Below are 21,013 nucleotides of genomic sequence, written 5' to 3' on the forward strand. Positions count from 1 at the left end.
GCTGTTTCATAAAAATTGAGACTTACAAAGCCAGCGATTCTTTATTTGTGACCTACACAGGGTGGTTACAACGTAAATTCAAACACAGTGCCAATCACAATGTTTGCAGATTATAATTAATGCTCAGGCAGGAATCATTACATGGGTCATTCAAGGTGGCAAGTAAACAATGCCTGGCTCAGTTCATTACAGAAAGACACATTACAGGGACTCATTGTCAAAATGCTGCTTCAAAGCCTTCCTGATTTGAATTGCCCCCTATTGAGCCCCTCTAATAGCCCTGGTGTCTTGCTGCTCAAAATCAGCTGCCAGGCGATCCGCTGCAAAGTTCCACGCCTGGGGAAATTTTTCCACCTTAGCTTCAAAAATGTTATGAAGAGCACAGCAAGCTGATATGACCATGGGAATATTTTCCTCAGTGAGGTCTAACCTGCCAAAAAAGAAGTGCCAGCGACCCTTTAATCTGCCAAATGCACGTTCTAACGTCATTATGCCCCTGCTGAGCCTGTTGTTGAAGTGCTGCTTGCTGCTGTCAAGGTTTCCAGTGTATGACTTCACGAGCTACAGGAGTAAGGGGCAAGTTGAGTTTCCCAGAATCACTATGGGCCTTTCCACATCCCCTATTGGAACCTTCTGGTCTGGAAAGAAAGTTACTTCACGCAGCTTTCTATACAGGCCAGCATCATGCACCTTTCCTAAGCAGCCTGCGTTGATGTTAGTGAAAAGACAAAGGTGATTCACCAGTGCCTGCAATACCATAGAGAAGTAGCCCTTTTTGTTGATGTACTCCGTCACAAGATGGTCTGGAGCCAAAATTGGGATACGTGTGCTATCTATTGCCCTGCCGCAGTTAGGGAACCCCATTGCCGTAAAGCCACCTTCTATTTCCTGCACATTGCCCAGAGTCACAGTCCTTTGTAGTAGGATGCGATTAATGGCCTTGCACGCTTGCATCACCATAACCCCTATGGTGGCTTTCCCAAGTCCAAACTGATTTGCGATTGGCTGGTAGCAGCCTGGAATTGCCAGCTTCCACACAGCGGTTGCCACTCGCTTTTCCACCATTAGGGCAGCTCTAATTTTGGTGTCCTTGTGCTGCAGGGCAGGGGTAAGCTCTGCATGCAGTTCAAGGGAGGTGGCTTTGAGCATACTAAAGTTCTGCAGCCACTGTGTGTCATTCCATATCTACATCACAATCTGATCCCACCACTCTGTGCTTGTTTCTCAGGCCCAGTAGCGACAGTCCACCAAGTGCAACTGCTCCGTGAATGCCAACATCAATCTTGAATTGTTTCTTTCCATAGCACACAGCAGGGCAGGCAGCATGGATTTCACATTTACAGCTACTGAAATACTGCAGGACCAGCCACATTGTATTCTTAACACTTATCACAAGACTGGCCCCAGCACAGTGATGAGTGCAAAGCTTACAGGGACAGTTGAAAAACAGCATGAAATGCATTTGGAAGCCCTTGGAATTATGGGATGGAGAAAACTGCATCATGGGGGGCAGTGATCTTGCCTCATGATGCACTGCAATCCACTCCCAGAACTCCTAGCAGGAGAAAGTGATTTGCACTGCTCTCTGTCCATGCTAGAGTACCAACTGTGGACACATTCCACCGACACAAGGTGTGTTGTGTGAACATGCACAAGTGACGTAATTATAATTAAGGCTTTGTGTTTGTCATGGATATTGCGGAACTCATGGATTCCGTGACTTCCTGCAACCACTGTAACTTCTGCAGCAGCCGGTGTGGCTGTTCCCTGGGCGGCCCTAGGGTCAGCCACACCGGCCACTGCTGGAGCAGCTCTGCAGCCAGCTGCTTGGATGGCCCCGCAGCTATCTGCACTAGCTGCTACTCTGGCGGCCCTGGGCAGCTGGCCCTGGGGACGGCCTGAGCAGTGACCAATGTGGCTGGCGCTGAGGACCATCTGAGCGGCAGTCTCAGGGGCAGTGGGAGCAGCCACAGCTCAGCGGCTCCTGGCAACGATCCTGGGGTGGTCGGAGCAGCTGCTGGCCCCCCAGGGCTCCCCTAGCCATGGCAGGAGCAGCAGCAGGTGGCAGTCAGAGTGGCAGCGCCCCCCCCGGGGGCTCCCCACTTCGGCAGCTGGTGTCGTGGGCTCCTCCTCCCTACAAGGCTCCCCCCTTGAAGCACCCCTACTCAAGATTCAATCGGGTATTTATGGTATAAGTCATGGACAGGTCACAGGCCCGTGAATTTTTTCTTGCTCATGACCTGTCTATAACTTTTAGTAAAAATACTGTGATTAAATCGTAGCCTTAATTATGATTGTTGATGTAACTTAAGTCAACTTAACTCTGTAGTGTAGATATGGTCCTAGACTCTTCCAACATTCATAAAAGTGCTCTAGATAATGTTAATATCAGTTGGATGCTATGTATAAATCCAGGTAAGAGAAGCTGAAGTTGTAATTTCATGAAGTATGACATTCTTGCAATTCATAAACACAGCACCAGGAAAAGAGCTAGCTTTTGGATGAACACATTCTGTATGTTTAAGCAGTATGTATCTGGAAACCTTTGCCATAACTATATCTCAGTTGTAGTCCGGGAAGGATTTGGATTGATTTCCACCTTCCATTTTATGCAGAGATATGTGCAGTTTGGAAAGCTGACATATCCCTTACAGTAGAATGTCACTGACTCTTTTTGGACAAAGCATTAGGGATTTACTTTTGAAAATTATTTGTGTAACATGTATTTTCTTTAGTTGCTTTATTGTAACTTAGTAAAAGTTCTTAAAAAACAAACAAACCCAAAAGCTGAATGGGGTTGTCTTGTTTTCAGAACTGTAGGGAATCAAGAAAAGATAACATAAATCAATACAGTAATAACCTTTGTAACATACTGTACAGCATTACCGATACATCAGAAATGTGCTTACAAATTCTGAAAAAATACTGTTTGAGAAAGTTGTGGTTATGGCGTTCATACTTACTGGTTGCTGGACAATTTTTTTAAGGTTGGGAAGGTCCTCCCCCACCTCGTGGCTGTGAAGTTTTTGTGGGAAAGATTCCTCGTGATATGTATGAAGATGAATTAGTCCCTGTTTTTGAGAGAGCTGGGAAGATTTATGAATTCAGACTGATGATGGAATTTAGTGGCGAGAATCGAGGATATGCCTTTGTGATGTACACAACTAAAGAAGAAGCCCAGCTGGCCATCAGGATCCTTAATAATTATGAAATTCGTCCAGGAAAATTTATTGGTGTCTGTGTAAGCTTAGACAACTGCAGATTATTTATTGGAGCTATTCCAAAAGAGAAAAAGAAAGAAGAAATCTTGGATGAAATGAAGAAAGTTACAGAAGGAGTGGTTGATGTTATTGTTTATCCAAGTGCTACTGACAAAACTAAAAATCGTGGCTTTGCCTTTGTAGAATATGAGTCTCACAGAGCTGCTGCTATGGCTAGAAGAAAACTAATTCCAGGTAAGCCTTTAATTTTATATTAAATGTGAAATTTTAAAAATCAAAGCATTTATAATAGATTTCCGCTTTTGAATCTATGCTTACACCACCTTTATCTTACTCAGTTGATTTCAGTGGGACTTGACACACACTTAGTTTTATCCTGACCAGGGATTTTTTTAAATTGAGGGATGAAGATACTGGAATTGGGAAAGGGAGAGAGAGCAAAAGTTTCAGTAGCAAGGGAGAGAGTTGGAAGGAAAAGGAGAGAAGAGATCGGGGAAGCATAGTTGGAGAAACAAGAAAGAAAGGCCAAGAAAATGTCTACCACCAAAGACAGGGCGTGAAATCCTGGTCCCATTGAAACGGTTGACAAAACTTCTGTTGACTTCACCCAAAGTCTTATGTTGGTCACAGACAAGAAGCATTGACTTTAAAGAAGCTTATCTAACCCTTGAAAAGTAACAGGAGAAATAATAAGGCCAACTCAACAAATGTAAGGCAAAAAATGGTATGGCACTCAAATTTGAACTTTTTTTAAACATAACATGCTTTATGATATTCAGTGAACTTGTTTTAATGCATATTGGGGAAATACATTAATAGGGCTTATTCTAACATGGACACACATTATTTTGTGTTTTGTTCCCACCCACACACAAAGTATTTTTAAAAATACTGTACGTTGCATCACCAACTGGCAAAATATTTGACTACTTGAAACCACATAGATTTCACAAAAGTAATCATCTTTAGCAAAACTGGCACTGGTTGTGGTTTAAGCAGAAGCAGACTGAGAACTTTTTAAACAGATAAACATTGCTGAAGACTTTTTTGCAAAGTTTTATTTTTCTTATTGACCTTTATACTTTCAAGCAATGTCTGTTTAGCAAAGTGAATGCAAATAAAATATTTCATAGTGGTTTGTTTCAAATGTAGTATTATAAATAACATAGGCTTATTTCAGTGTTTTGGTTCCTGGAATTGTTAATTAATATTATTTTTTGCTTAGCTTGCTTTTTTCAGTATTATGCATTTTACTTAAATCTAATACTTCTTTGTCCTAGGAACGTTCCAGCTATGGGGACATACTATTCAAGTAGACTGGGCAGACCCAGAGAAAGAAGTTGATGAAGAAACAATGCAGAGGGTTAAAGTATTGTATGTAAGAAACTTAATGATCTCTACTACAGAGGATGCAATTAAGGCTGAATTTAACAAATTCAAGCCAGGAGCAGTTGAACGTGTAAAGAAACTGAGAGACTATGCTTTTGTTCATTTTTTCAACCGAGAGGATGCAGTTGCAGCTATGTCAATTATGAATGGAAAATGCATTGATGGAGCTAGTATTGAGGTAACACTGGCAAAACCTGTAAACAAAGAAAGCACTTGGAGACAGCATCTTAATGGTCAAATTAGTCCCAATTCTGAAAATCTTCTAGTTTTTGCTAACAAGGAAGATGGTCATCAAAAATCGTTAGGAAAACCAGCAAATCTTTCAATTCGTCTTAATGGTCAGCACAGTCCAAGCCCCCCTGAAATTGAAAGGTGTACTTACCCATTTTTTCCAGGGACAAAGCTTACTCCAATTAGCATGTATTCTTTAAAATCCAGTCATTTCAGTTCTGCAGTAATGCACTTGGATTATTACTGCAACAAAAATAACTGGGCACCACCAGAATACTATTTATATTCAACAACAAGTCAGGATGGAAAAGTACTCTTGGTATATAAAATAGTTATTCCTACTATTGCAAATGGATCCCAGAGTTATTTTATGCCAGACAAACTCTGCACAACCTTAGAAGATGCAAAGGAATTGGCAGCCCAGTTTACACTGCTACATTTAGGTAAGTTTAATAATTATTTTTAATTAGTTCTTAGGAATTGAAACCAGAGAAGGTTACTTTAAATTTGTTCTGTGTATACATAGCCTACGTACTTGCTGCCTGTGGGCTAAGTACATCTTCTTTCCTGTATTCTCAGTTCACCAGTCTTGATCTGTAGGGTGGTGTCACTGTTGTTCGTGATAAACAAGAAGCACAGTGCTAAAGAAATCTTCAACTTCACACATCAATAGCCATTTTTCTGCTTTAGTTCCTTCACATGAATGCAGGTTGTAACAATGCATCTCTTATTTTTTATCTTTTTCCTACTTCTGTTTTATACTTTTTCCCATTTCATCTTCTCTTTTGAATTGAGTACAAAGTAGGTTCCAATAGGAGTTTCATCATCATACGGTATTAATTTTGCCCACAGGAGATGATTTAGACCATAGGCTACAGGAGAATTACCAGGAAGAAGAAATAGTTACATGTTAGGAAGAGCTATAGCTGCTTTCAGGAGGGATTGACTTACCTGTTTTTTTAGAACTGAGGACCGTGGCAATAGAAAGGTGGCTTTACAACCGCCTACCTCGTCCTGGGTCCTGTGCCACAGGCAACTTGGCTAGACCAAAAGGTTAGAGCTCTATAATGCTGAGAATCACGGTGGATTTGATTTAAATCATGATTTCATTTTTAGAAGGTACACACTATACATTTTTAAAGTTATTTATTTTGAAAACTTTTCAGATTAGTTTTACAGCTATATCAGAAAATGAATGACTGGTTATTTAACTTACTAAAGGTAATTGAAGCAGTATTTATGAAGTCATTGGGAGGTGAACTATCTCCAATTCAACAGGTTAATAATTAATATTTGGAGGATTTTTTTGCCATGCTGTATTAGGAGGAGAATATCACCAGACAGACATTTAAATTGTTTTATTTAACTAAAACAATAATGTTATGTATTTTTGATTTTTTCTTCAACAGCAAACATATAATGTTTTAACAAAACAAGCACATGAATTTTTGAATTTAGTTAAACATTCAAGTTTTTTAAAATCAGGTTTGTTTTTGCTTAAATTGTTTTTAACTAAAATATTTAAATGAAATATTTTTAAAAAATTTACTATGTCAGCCAGGTCAACATGAGAAACTTAAAATATTGGCTTCTGCAGCTAACTCCGTCGTCTTCACCTTCATTTTCCTGTTTGTTCATAATCTGGAAAAGAAAAACAAGCTTTCCTGCTTTTTCAGGTCCCAAACAATTTGGAATGAATTAGTCCAAAGGAAGAAAATATTCTTTCTACACCGGCAGAAGAAGCGACTGCTCTTAAAAGTGAGATTATCACTTCAACAGTCTCTGAATCTAAGTCCTTAAGTGACTTATATCAGTTCACTGGTGTGACTTTCTTTAAAACATCATCAGCAAACATATGTTTCTTGAATGGTTCACCCTTAGCTCTAAAGTTTATTATAGTTGGCATTATGGAGGGGTGATTGCTGGATGTCCATGTCATAGCCAACTCCTCTTCTTCAGCAGTTAAGGTTTGACCCTGGTACCGAGTATTGAGAATATTTGCAAGAAAATGAGCTAGAGATAGTGCTTGTCCCATTTGTTTTTTTTATGCTTGTAATTTAACTGTCATTGCATATTTCTCTTTTTAAGATCTCACTCAGTTCCTTCGAAATTTCAACAGTGTCAGCAATAAAACAGCTATTTCCCTGCATTTTGTTCAAGGTTACAGAAATAGGCTTCAAGATACTCAGCATGTGTTCAACATTTCTCTTAAGCCCAATGTTGAGAACTTTGGCTGTGGCAGTGCCATCTATTTTTTCCACAGTTTTGTTCACAAACTGTTGTCAGATTAGGCCAGTTCTTGATATAGTGCTCAAAAAAGTCCACTACTGAGTTCCGTTGCACGTCTTGTGGGAGAGTTAGCTTGGTTCCTCCCACTTTTTTCAGAGCAGCTACTGCGAAGTGGTTGTTACGGAAGTATTTTGCAATTTCAACAACATTAGCCTTTATTTCTAGAACACTGAAGTCTTAGGCTAGAAGGTGCATCAAATGAGCACTGCAGCCATATGTTAGCTTGGGACTCTTCACTGTCTTCTAAATTTCTTCTCATCTTGGATACATTTGCAGCATGGTCTGTGACCAAGCTGTGTACTAGACATTTGAATTTTTTCATCAATTACCTCTTTTTGTAATCAGCTGGTTCTTATCACAAACTTATCTATGGTTGTTTTTGGATGATGGAGATTATTTTTCCTTTTTGCTACAGGTGATATACTGTGGCTATGTGACATACATGATGTGACTGAAACACTGTTGTTGGCAGGTATCTGAAACTATAGAAAATGATGGAGATCCTGAAGATGGATGGTCTTCAGAATCCTGTATCTTGAGAATGGATTCTCCTAAACAAAATATGTTAATGCAGTTATTTAATTATTATTACCATATTGCTCATTTAGTATTACTCATTGCATTCACCGACACTCAGTACTACTTTAAAGGTGAAATTGTAAAAGGAAGATCTGCCTATTTCAGCTATTTATTTTTCATTACAACTGCATCTAAAATGATAGTACCATACAGTAACAACTATATTTTTTGCTCAAACATGAGAATTCAAGAATAGTCCAGAAGGAAGACAGGAAGTCCTTAAGAAAGAAGTATGAAATAAAAATGTTTACCAACCTGAAGATCCTGCATGTTCAGATATGTTCCTTTCATCATCTTCAACGCAGCTTCCTCCTGAGAAGGAACACTTCTCATGATGTTGTTCCATGTGGGCAACCAGGCCTTGCATTTCTTTGTTGCACTGTTTGCATGCATGCCTGTCTTACCCACAGGTAGAGGAACTTAATTAAAATATTCCCAAGCTAGATCTCTTTTATGTCCTGCTGCCATTATAGGTTTTCTTTTCTAGTGAGAGAACAGTATGGTAGATCTCAGATCAATGAAGGCTACACTCAGAAAGACCTCAAGGCTTCTGGAATATGCTGCTCAAACAGTTCCACTTTGTTTCTACTCCCTGTCCCTCCCGTCTCACATTTATCTCCAGACTTCTTCTCCTTGTCCACATCTATTCCGTCCCCAACAATCTTCTGTTCATTGAACTTTTTGAAACTTTGCACTTTTAAAGAGAGGTCAGGGATTGACTCTGTGTACACAAATGTGCAGAGGGACAATAGGGTTGAGGTCTGTTATTTCTCACCTTTATATATTATTTATTTTAAAACATTTTTGCTGTTAATACACGTTATCTCTGGAGACACAAATCCACAGTCTGAGAACTGCAAAACTAAACATCTCTGATGGTGTCTTCTTGACTGAGCACTGAGTCCCATTGGGTAGATATAAAGATTAAACTACATAATCTATACAGAAGGCTCTGGAACCCCATAAAATTGGGTCCCTAATCCATGAACTATTGTAACTCATTTACTAAACTTTCCTTAAACATTACATGATTATATTGTCTCATACTATAGAATTAGAATTTATAATCCCTATTCCGTGATGAGATATCTTTGAGCTATAATGTATCTTAATTAAAACTATCTTTAGTTTTAGTGTTAAAGGGCTAGTAATGTAGAATTATTCTCTGATGGCCATACAAATTCTCTGCTTTGTCATTCCTTCAGTGGATAGGGCCTAATTCAGATTTGAAATGACAATTCTCCTTCTCTCCCTGTACAACGCTGTAGAACTTGTGGACGTGAGAAATAGAAGAAAAATTAGATTAACCAAAAATATCTTTTTATTCCAGGAAACTACTGAGAATGTTTGTTTAGGTTGTTGTCTTAATTCCTGAACATAGCTGGTTGTCACTTGGAGGCTAACAATTTTGCCTTTTATTGCTGGACACACACCTTGTGTGTGAAGTTTAGTTGTCTCTTCTTCAGAGAAACAGCACAAAACAGTTTCAGGTTTCTTCTTTTCTTTGATTTTAGCCTTCTCGTCCAAAAAGTCTTCTGGAAGGAAATGTCCAATATGTACAACCTATTCATTCCCATCCGTTCTGTACTGATTTGTTTTATTTACATGTTGTTGGTCATCTCTGGGGAAATACTTTTGTCAGAGTATCCTTGGCTCATAATGTACAAAATAGAAAGGCTGCAAGTTGGTTATTTATGCTCATTTTCTTTAAATGCTGTAGACTTGGTCAACTTTGCATCTGCTAACAGCCTTTGGGAGATGTATCCCGAAGGTCCAGTATCTCTTCTCACTGTCCTCAGAACTCTGCAAACCAGGGGCATTCCCACCCCAGATCCAGTTTGGGACTAATCAAAAATTTAAAAAAACACTAACTTGAAATACAGGCTGTGTGTCCACACTGCCCCACAGTTTGGACCATGGAAGTGTGCACCCAAGTGCTGTGCTGTATCTCCCCTATGTGGACGCCGTGGGTGCCAACTAAAAGGTTCCTAGTAGGGCTGTAAATTAATCGCAGTTAACTCACGTGATTAACTAAAAAAAATCAAACAATAGAATACCAATTGAAATTTATTAAATATTTTGGATGCTTTTCTACATTTTCATATATATTTTATTCTGTGTTGTAATTGAAATCAGTATATTTTATTTTTGATTACAAATACTTGCACTGTAAAAATGAAAAAAATTAGTATTTTTCAGTTCACCTCATACAAGTACTGTGGTGCAATCTCTGTCGTGAAACTGCAACTTACAGTGTAGATCAGGGGTGGCTAACCTGTGGCTCCGGAGCCGCATGCGGCTCTTCAGAAGATAATATGCGGCTCCTGCTAGGAGCCAACTCTGGGGAAAAAATGGTGGGTGGTCAGCACCCACTGGCAGCCCTGTCAGCGCCTACTCTCTCCCCCCGTGCCATCTGCCTGCTGTGATCAGCTGTTTTGTGGCGTTCAGGAGACTCTGTGGGGGAGAGGGGAGGAGAGCGGATGTGGTGCACAACTTCACCCCTCCCTCCCCCAGCACCTCCTCCTCCCTCCCTGTGCTTCCTGCCCGCCATGATCAGCTGTTTTGTGATGTGCAGGAGGCTCAGGGGCTGGGGGAGGAGCAAGGACATGGCTTACTCGGGAGAGGAGGCGGGAAAAGGCGGGGTGGAGGTGTGGGTGGTGACTTGGGGAAAGGGGTTGAGTGGGGGTTGGGGCCTGGGACAGAGCCAGGGGTCCAGCAGCCCCTGGCCAGCACCAGTGTCTCCTTGAATAAAGCACACAGTGACTAGCTGGTGTGGAAATTTTTAATCTAAATTTTTTTTACACCATCTAACAATGGGAGGCAAATGCAAACAGAAAAGAAAATACACAGAGATGAAAATCAAGGCTTTCAACAGGAATGGGAGAATAAGTACTTTTTCATTGAACGTAAATGGTAAGGCCATGTGTCTTCTTTGCTAGACATGTATCTCTCGGTTCAAATCTTCAAACTTGCAGCGTCATTTCGCTTCTAGCCATGCACATATAGATCAAGAATTCCCACAAGGTTCTCCGCACTTTAAAACTGAAAACTTTGAAAAAACAAACAGATGTAGAAGCCCAGTTCTTCACCAGATTTGCCAACTGATCGCAGACTGTAACATTAGCCTCCTATTATGTGGCCTGGCACATAGCCGATGTGAAAAAGCCCTACTCTGAAGGGGAGCCTATAAAAACGTGACTCACTGATGTGATTTCAGTCCTGTCACCAGAAAACGAGAATCTACAGAAGAAAATTTCTGGCCTGCAGCTTTCACACCGCACAACGGAACACAGGGTCTCTGACCTGAATGGGGACATGGAATCGCAACTGCACTCACAACTTCAGTAGTGTGAGTATTTGAGCATCACTTTGGATGAGTCATGCCATGCACAGGATAAACCTTATTATCGGTATTTGTCCGCACTGTGTCTGACAACTGTGTTGTAAGGGAAGTACTCCTCAATATCGTTTCACTAAAGGACAGAACTTGTGGACGAGATCTAAAGGAGGCGTTGATGTTGGTAGTTGCGAAAAGCCACTTGCCTTTACACAAGCTCACTGCCATTGCAACGGATGGGCTTCGTCTGGATTAGTAGGGCTTTGTAAGTCTGACGAGAGCTTTCCCGAATTTTGGACATTTTATTGTATTATTCATCGGGAACAACTGGTATCTAAAAATCTCAAATTTGATCACGTCATGAAACCTGTCTTGCACATTGTGAAATTCATTCTCTCAAATGCACTCAATCACAGACAATTTCAAAATCTAATTGAAGAACTGGATGAAGACGACTCCCCTGATGAGTTGACAGTGGACTCTTATGCCACACACAGTTTCCCTGCTGCTGGCATAACAGAAAAGATGCATGGCTGGGATGCTCCTATGCTACTCCAAACCTGTTTAGTTTTCATACTGCTTTTGCAAATACAGCACAAGGGAACTGGTTTGCCAAGAGAATCACCAGTTTAGGAAACTGCAAAAATGAGCTTTAACCACTTGCGCACATACCCATGACTTGATGAATACACTTTTGGATACACCGGAAGATCTATCTCTAATTTTACATTAGTATCAATGTAGAAATCTCAATTTCTCCCATAAGTGGTAGTATTATTATTTAGATCTTTTGGAGTCCACCTGGGAAAACTTTTGCACAAAAACTGAAAAATGCAATTCAGAATTTTTAAAAAAAATCTAATGATGTATACAATATTAAAAAAAATACTGAAAAAATAATAAAAAGTTGTTGAATTCTTAATAAAGTTAAAGCCTGGAGGAAAACAGCCAATTAAACTGTACAGGTTAATTTTTTTTTAAGTAGCATTACAATCATTTTAATAGAAATGGTGATTCCTGTTCCCCAAAACAGTTGCTTCAAATTTCTCTTACTTTTTGACTATGAAGTGAGTTTGGTAATATGTTGCACCTTAATGTTACAAGAAAGGAGGAAAGGAAAAATACATCTAAAATCAATATTTTAATATTAAATGGCCTGTTCCAGCAGACATTATGTATGTGCATCATCATCTTTTTCTTCAAGTATAGGTGCTCCATGTCAGAACGTGCGCACGTTTGTGCACTCATGATCAGAGATTTTCGTCAGCAGGGTCCTTGTCTGAGTGCTAGATGCCCTTATGATCCAGTATGAGAGTATACAGGGAGGAGCAGACCCACTGTTACTCCAGTTTCTTCTCAGACACTTGCAGCTTGTGATGGAATAGTGCAGTATCCATTAGTTAGCCTCAGCTCGCTACAGCACTTGCTTAAATTTTCTTTCTTTTCTTTTAGCACAGTTTGTGCTTTTTCAAAGGTGGAAGGGTTTCCCCATCCCTTCTTCTGTTTTTTGCCCAATTTGGGCCATTGTTTCTGAGGCCTTAATCCACAGTCTTGAGTGTGGGTTATGCCCAAAACCCTGGGCTTCAAACCCTGCTAGACTTTCCATAGGTCTTTCCCCCATAGCAATGGACATTCAAGCTGCCTCTGCTGCCTTAAGGACTCTCTTATCCCCTCCAAAATGTAGGATCTGATCAGGCTTTAAGAGTAGATCTAAGAAACTGGGGGAGGACAGGCTCAAACTCTTTTTAAGGGAGCACTTGCTGAGACCTGTGGGATGCCAGGCATACTGCCGTACATTGGATCCATAGAGAGCTCCAGTTACTGTCTATACTGTGATGGTAAGCAAAGACCCTTGGGGCCTTCAGAACCATGTAAACTATAAAAGAAGAAAAGACCACCTTCTCCAGATCTTAAGACCACGGTCTCCAGCACTTCACAGATTCTTAGAGGTCGCAGAGACACGTTTCAGGCTGGTACCATTCAGTGTGCTCCCGTATCTTTACACTGTCGATCTATGGTTCCCATGCAATTACAGGATCCATTTTGGGCTCCCATACCAACTCTGTCACCAGTACTGACACCATTTGTCCCTCCCATTGACATGGGCAATGACACTTCTTCTGATTCAAGGGGTCTATACAAGGTTCCCCCTTTCCACCTCCCTCATTTGAGGTATACCCTGACTATGAAACTTCTAACAGGGCAACCCTGGCAAGGACATCCATGGGATCCTGACCTCTTTTCTTGTGCTCCACCATAGTGATCTTATTGGAATCTATTGGCCTCTTTATGGTGAACAGTTCTACAGCTCCCATTTCATAAGAGGGCCCATCAGGAACAGCATTTGCTACTCTTGAGCTCTCCCATGTGGCAAGCTCTTACAGAGGAGCAAGAGCCACGTGTGGGCGAAGAAATTCTTTCTCCACTGGACGAGGTTATTATGTCTCCCTCATCACTTATGTTGACTTATTTGAGGCCCTTTCAAGATCTTATGAAATGTATAGCGGACACCCTACATATTCTGCTGGAGGAGATGTAGGAACCCTGTCATAAGTATAAAGGGAAGGGTAACCACCTTCTGTATACAGAACTATAAAATCCCTCCTGGCCAGAGGCAAAACCCTTTCACCTATAAAGGGGTTAAGAAGCTAAGATAACCTCGCTGGCACCTGACCAAAATGACCAGTGAGGAGACAAGTTACTTTCAAAGCTGGAGGGCCGGGGGGGGGAAAAGGGACTGTCTGTGTGATGCTTTTGCCGAGAACAGACAGGAATGCAGCTCAGAACTCCTGTAAAAAGTTAGTAAGTAATCTAGGTAGAAATGCGTTAGATTTCTTTTGTTTAATGGCTGGTAAAATAGCTGTGCTGAATGGAATGTATATTCCTGTTTTTGTGTCTTTTTGTAACTTAAAGTTTTGCCTAGTGGGATTCTCTATGTTTTGAATCTGATTACCCTGTAAGGTATTTGCCATCCTGATTTTACAGAGGTGATTCTTTTACTTTTTCTTTAATTAAAATTCTTCTTTTAAGAACCTGATTGCTTTTTCATTGTTCTTAAGATTCAGGGGTTTGGGTCTGTGTTCACCTATGCAAATTGGTGAGGATTTTTATCAAGCCTTCCCCAGGAAAGGGGGTGTAGGGCTTGGGGGGTTATTTTGGGGGGAAGACATCTCCAAGTGGGCTCTTTCCCTGTTCTTTGTTTAACACGCTTGGTGGTGGCAGCATAGGGTTCAAGGACAAGGCAAACTTTGTACCTTGAGGAAGTTTTAAACCTAAGCTGGTAAGAATAAGCCTAGGGGGTCTTTCATGCAGGTCCCCACATCTGTACCCTAGAGTTCAGAGTGGGGAAGGAACCTTGACATGGTGGCAGAGCGGTGGGATAATTTTGAGATTTTTTTTTTAGATCATTTTGAAGCAGACGCACAGTAGGATTTTAAAAGGACTTTTTTTCCCCTTTGGGCTGCTTGGAAACAGGTTTTAAGCTGAAAGCAGTTAGAGTTTTTTTGTCTCTGCCTGGGGGCCAAAGCAGCAAGCATAACAAAGGGATTTGTCTTTTTTGAGCTGGAGTTTTCTCTCCCTCAAGGCAGGGTAGTTAACCTCCTGCAGGGAAATTCACAAGTTTTCACAGATCTGAAGAGGTTTTTTTTTTTAGCTAAGAGCAACTAGAGGGTTTTTCTGTCTATTTGCCTGGAGACAAAGGATTTTTCTGTAGGCTGAGAATAGCTATCAGAGAACATAGGTATCACATTACAGCACAAAAAAAATTTTACAAGCCAGTTTTTGTTTTTTTTTAACTCTTGGGTGTAAAGTTAGTGAAAAACAGAGAGGCTAAGATGACAGAACCCAAGACAGAAAAAGCCAAAGAGGCTGCCCACAGGAGAGAAATGGAGGTAAAGGAAAAATAATGGAAGCATGCTGAGGAGGAAAAAGAGGCTGCCCACAGGAGAGAGATGGAGGCAAAGGAAAAAGAAATGGAGGAAAAGGAAAAAGAGTGGAAGCATGCACTGGAGAAGGCAAAGGCTCAGCAGAATAGCAATCCTTCTCCAGGTATCACTTCACATCCCAGGAAGTTCCCCACCTACAAGGCAGGCGATAATACTGGGGCCGCCTTAGAAAACTTTGAAAGGGCCTGCCTTGGGTACAGCATCTCTACAGACCAATACACGGTAGAGCTGAGGCCGCAGCTCAGTGGACCCTTAGCAGAGGTGGTGGCTGAAATGCCTAAGGAACACATGAACAAGTATGAACTGTTTAAAACCAAGGCGAGAGTCAGAATGGGGCTAACACCTGAGCATTCCCGTCAGCGGTTCAGAGCCCTAAGGTGGAAACCAGACGTGTCATTTACCGGACATGCTTGCCACATTGTGAAAAATTGGGATGCCTGGATATCAGGAGCAAGTGTTAAATCTCCAAAAGATTTGCCCTTCCTAAGGCAAATGGAGCAGTTCTTAGAGGGTGTTCCTAAGGAAATAGAAAGATACATCCTAGATGGGAAGCCCAAAACTGTAATTGAGGTGGGGTAGATTGGAGCCAAATGGGTGGAGGTGGCAGAAAAGAAAAAAACTGGTTGCAGTTGGAGTGGATACCAGAAGGGACAACCTCAGACCACACCCTACTACCGGGGGCAGCCCAAGGCCCCAACTACACCCCAAGGAACACTCCAGACACCTTATCATCCCACCACACCGTTCTCCAGCAACCCATCTCGCCGCAGTGACCCGTCATCTGGACGATGTTTTAAATGTAACGAGCCGGGGCATGTAAAGGCCAGCTGCCCCAAGAACCCCAACAGATTACAGTTCATTGCACTGGAATCGCACCAGAGGTCTTCAGGCCCAGATACCTCCCAGATACTCTCGGAGCAGAGGGAAACTGTGAGTGTGGGCAGGAAGAAGGTCACCGTGTGGAGGGACACCAGAGCGCAAGTGTCGGCTATCCATGCGTCCTTAGTGGACCCCAATTTAATCGACCCAGAGATCCAAGTAACAATTCAACCCTTCAAGTCCAACTCTTTCAATTTGTCTACAAGGGCTGGTGAGGAATGTGGACTTGCAGTCTATGATGATTATCCCATCCCCATGCTGTTGGGGGAAGACTTGGCCAATCATGTGAAGCTAGCCAAGAGGGTGGGAATAGTCACCCGCAGCCAGGCTAAGCAAGCTGTCATGCCTAGCTCTGTTCTGGAAACTTCTACTAGGACCCGGTCAGAGGTAATGGAACAGGACCCCATGCCAACGTCTGCAGCAGCAGTAGTGGATCCAGTCCCAGAGACCCAGACAGAGCCAGTCTCAGAACCGGAACCGGTGGAACAACCAGCACCAGAACCACTGCCAGCACTGATTCCAGTATTTGCAACACCAGCACCAGCGAGCCCCACCGAACCTGCACCAGCAGCAGCAGATAACCCTACACAAGAGGCTCAGCCGGAGCCTGAACCCCAACATAGTGTACCAGTGGAGAGCGGTTCACAGTCAACGGAAACAGCCCTATCACCTGCATCGCTTCCAGAGGGACCAAGCCTAGGTCCACAATCCAATGAGGAACTGATGTCTCCAGCATCAAGGGAACAGTTCCAGACTGAACAGGAAGCAGATGAAAGCCTCCAAAGAGCTTGGACGGCAGCATGGAGCAACCCACCGCCTCTCAGCTCTTCTAATCGATCCAGGTTTGTTGTAGAAAGAGGACTTTTATACAAGGAAACTCTTTCGGGTGGACACTAGGAAGACTGGCATCCTCAGAGACAATTGGTAGTTCCAACTCAGTACCAGGTCAAGCTCTTGAGCTTAGCCCACGATCATCCTAGTGGCCACGCTGGTGTGAACAGGACCAAAGACCGTTTGGGGAGGTCATTCCTCTGGGAGGGAATGGGCAAGGATGTTTCTACCTATGTCCGGTCTTGTGAGGTGTGCCAAAAAGTGGGAAAACCCCAAGACCAGGTCAAAGCCCCTCTCCAGCCACTCCCCATCATTGAAGTTCCATTTCAGCGAGTAGCTGTGGATATTCTGGGTCCTTTTCCAAAAAAGACACCCAGAGGAAAGCAGTACATACTGACTTTCATGGATTTTGCCAGCCGATGGCCGGAAGCAATAGCTCTAAGCAGCACCAGGGCTAAAAGTGTGTGCCAGGCACTTACAGACATTTTTGCCAGGGTAGGTTGGCCCTCCGACATCCTTACAGATGCAGGAACTAATTTCCTGGCAGGAACTTTGGAACGCCTTTGGGAAGCTCATGGGGTGAATCACTTGGTTGCCACTCCTTACCACCATCAAACAAATGGCATGGTGGAGAAGTTTAATGGAATTTTGCGGGCCATGATACGAAAATTCGTATATGAACACTCCAATGATTGGGACCTAGTGTTGCAGCAGTTGCTCTTTGCCTACAGAGCTGTACCACATCCCAGTTTAGGGTTTTCACCATTTGAACTTGTATATGGCCGTGGGCCATTGCAGTTGGTGAAGCAGCAATGGGAGGGGTTTACACCTTCTAGAGGAACTAACATTCTGGAATTTGTAACCAACCTACAAAACACCCTCCGAACCTCTGTAGCCCTTGCTAAAGAAAACCTACAGGATGCTCAAAAAGAGCAAAAAGCCTGGTATGATAAACATGCCAGAGAGCGTTCCTTCAAAGTAGGGGACCAGGTTAGGGTCTTAAAGGCGCTCCAGGCTCATAAAATGGAAGCGTCGTGGGAAGGGCCATTCACAGTCCAAGAGTGCCTGGGAGCTGTTAATTATCTCGTAGCATTCCCCACCTCCAACTGAAAGCCTAAGGTGTACCATATTAATTCTCTCAAGCCCTTTTATTCCAGAGAATTAAAGGTTTGTCAGTTTACAGCCTAGGGAGGAGATGATGCTGAGTGGCCTGAAGGTGTCTACTACGAAGGGAAAAGTGCTGGTGGTGTGAAAGAGGTGAACCTCTCCATGACCCTTGGGCGTATGCAGCGACAGCAGATCAAGGAACTGCGCACTAGCTACGCGCCGACATGCTCAGCCACCCCAGGACTGACTGAACGGGCATACCACTCCATTGACACAGGTAATGCTCACCCAATTAAAGTCCAGTCTTACTGGGTGTCTCCTCAAGCTAAAACTGCTATAAAACGGGAGATCCAGGGTATGCTACAGATGGGTGTAATCCACCCCCCTGGCAGTGCATGGGCATCTCCAGTGGTTCTAGTTCCCAAACCAGATGGGGAGATACATTTTTGCATGGACTACCATAAGCTAAATGCTGTAACGCGCCCAGACAACTATCCAGTGCCACACACAGATGAACTATTGGAGAAACTGGGACGGGCCCAGTTCATCTCTACCTTGGACTTAACCAAGGGGTACTGGCAGGTACCGCTAGATGAATCTGCCAAGGAAAGGTCAGCCTTCACCACACATGTCGGGCTGAATGAATTTAATGTGCTCCCTTTCGGGCTGCGGAATGCACCCGCCACCTTCCAAAGACTTGTAGATGGTTTCCTAGCGGGATTAGGAGAATATGCAGTTGCCTACTTTGACGATGTGGCCATATTTTCGGATTCCTGAGCAGAACACCTGGAACATCTACAAAAAGTCTTCGAGCGCATAAGGGAGGCAGGACTAACTGTTAAGGCTAAGAAGTGTCAAATAGGCCTAAACAGAGTGACTTATCTTGGACACCAGGTGGGTCAAGGAACTGTCAACCCCCTACAGGCCAAAGTGGATGCTATCCAAAAGTGGCCTGTCCCAAAGTCAAAGAAACAGGTCCAATCTTTCTTAGGCTTGGCCAGATATTACAGGCGATTTGTACTGCAATACAGCCAAATCGCCGCCCCACTGACAGACCTAACCAAAAAGAAACATCCCAGTGCCGTTCAGTGGACCGAAGAGTGTCAGAAGGCCTTTAACCAGCTTAAAGGGACACTCATGTCTGACCCTGTGCTAAGGGCCCCAGACTTTGCCAAACCGTTCCTAGTAACCACAGATGCGTCCGAGCGTGGTGTGGGAGCAGTTTTAATTCAGGAAGGACCGGATCAAGAATTCCATCCTGTAGTGTTTCTCAGCAAGAAGCTGTCTGAGAGGGAAAGCAACTGGTCAGTCAGTGAAAAAGAATGTTATGCCATTGTCTACACTCTGGAAAAGCTACGCCCATACGTTTGGGGACGGCATTTCCATCTGCAAACCGACCATGCTGCGCTACAGTGGCTTCATACTGCCACGAGAAATAACAAAAAACTTATTGGGTGGAGTTTAGCTCTCCAAGAGTTTGATTTCGACATCCAACACATCTCAGGAGCTTCTAACAAAGTGGCTGATGCACTCTCCCATGAAAGTTTCCCAGAATCAACTGGTTAAAATCGTCCTTGAGATGTGGAAAATATTGTTAGTCTTTATATACTTGGTAGTATATTTAGAGGTGCATGTGTCTTATTAACTCTGTTTTCTCCTAGAGCTTCAGGAAGAAATCACAGCCAGCGTTTCAACCTATCTGTGATTTGGGGTGGGGTGTCATAAATATAAAGGGAAGGGTAAACACCTCTAAATCCCTCCTGGCCAGAGGCAAAACCCTTTCACTTGTAGAGGATTAAGAAGCTGAGATAACCTCGCTGGCACCTGACCAAAATGACCACTGAGGAGACAAGTTATTTTCAAAGCTGGCGGGGGGGGGGGAACAAAGGGTCTGTCTGTCTGTGTGTTGCTTTTGCTGGGAACAGACAGGAATGCAGCTCAGAACTAGCTGTGCTGAATGGAATGTATATTCCTGTTTTTGTGTCTTTTTGTAACTTAAGGTTTTGCCTAGAGGGATTTTGTATGTTTTGAATCTGATTACCCCGTAAGGTATTTACCATCCTGATTTTACAGAGGTGATTCTTTTTCTTTAATTAAAATTCTTCTTTTAAGAACCTGATTGCTTTTTCATTGTTCTTAGGATCCAAGCGTTTGGGTCTGTTTTCACCTATGCAAATTGGTGAGGATTTTTATCAAGCCTTCCCAGGAAAGGGGGTGTAAGGCTTGGGGGGATATTTTGGGGGGAAGACGTCTCCAAGTGGGCTCTTTCCCTGTTCTTTGTTTAACACGCTCGGTGGTGGCAGCATAGGGTTCAAGGACAAGGCAAAGTTTGTACCTCGAAGAAGTTTTTAACCTAAGCTGGTAAGAATAAGCCTAGGGGGTCTTTCCTGCAGGTCCCCACATCTGTACCCTAGAGTTCAGAGTGGGGAAGGAACCTTGACAAACCCCAGTACTTGTTGGATATTCTTCACGCATCTCCTTGGCAATATTGCCTTGCCCATCAGTGATGCTCTCCTGATCCCTGCATGTTCTGTGTAGCAAGTGCCAGCCACTATATCATCTACATATAAATGGGCTGATAAGAAATACTACATCCCACCCAAAGGCACAGAATATTTCTTCTCCCATACAACACCCAACTCCCTGGTTGAGACAGTCAGTGAATGGAACAGACAACTTCAGTTCCACTCTACACAATGCAATAAAGAGCTAAAAAGACTGGACCTCCTGGGATGGAACAGCTACTCCTCTGCCTTGCTACAGTTCAGAGTAGCCAGTTGCCAAGCCCTAATGACAAAATGTAACTTTACAAACTATTCCAAATTCTCATCTTTTATTGAATACCTGCCACAGGATCAGAGAATGATTTTAAGCCCTCATAACAGAAGGCCAGACAATCACCAAGGCATCTCTCCAGGCTTCACTAGATGCTGCCAACACAGCTGCACTCTCCATGGCTACAGCAGTAGTCATGTATCAGAGCCTGTAAACTGCGGAGGCTTGCCTGCAACTTCTGGGTCTTATGGCACCCTGTATATTTGTGACACCCTTAGCAAAACTACACTCTCATCGTCTTCAGGCCTGGCTCAGAGTCATCTACACTCCCAACAAAAAGCATATCCAGGTGCATGTTAGTAACCCCAGGGTCTCTCAGTTCTCTAAATTGGTGGACTATTTTTCCATGAAGTAACTTTTTTTATTTAAGA

The 21,013-nt window shown here is 42.8% G+C and overlaps 1 protein-coding gene across 1 annotated transcript in view; it reads left to right on the forward strand.

The window, feature by feature from the left end:
* RBM46 (RNA binding motif protein 46) overlaps positions 1-21,013 on the forward strand; it is a 40,907-nt gene that overhangs the window by 13,845 nt on the left and 6,049 nt on the right. The window contains exons 3-4 of the mRNA XM_074951030.1: positions 2,988-3,455; positions 4,502-5,284. Coding sequence (XP_074807131.1) covers positions 2,988-3,455; positions 4,502-5,284 — 1,251 coding nt within the window. The remainder of the gene's footprint in view (positions 1-2,987; positions 3,456-4,501; positions 5,285-21,013) is intronic.

This window comes from Natator depressus, chromosome 4 (genome assembly GCF_965152275.1).
Source record: "Natator depressus isolate rNatDep1 chromosome 4, rNatDep2.hap1, whole genome shotgun sequence".
Taxonomy (NCBI): domain Eukaryota; kingdom Metazoa; phylum Chordata; order Testudines; family Cheloniidae; genus Natator; species Natator depressus.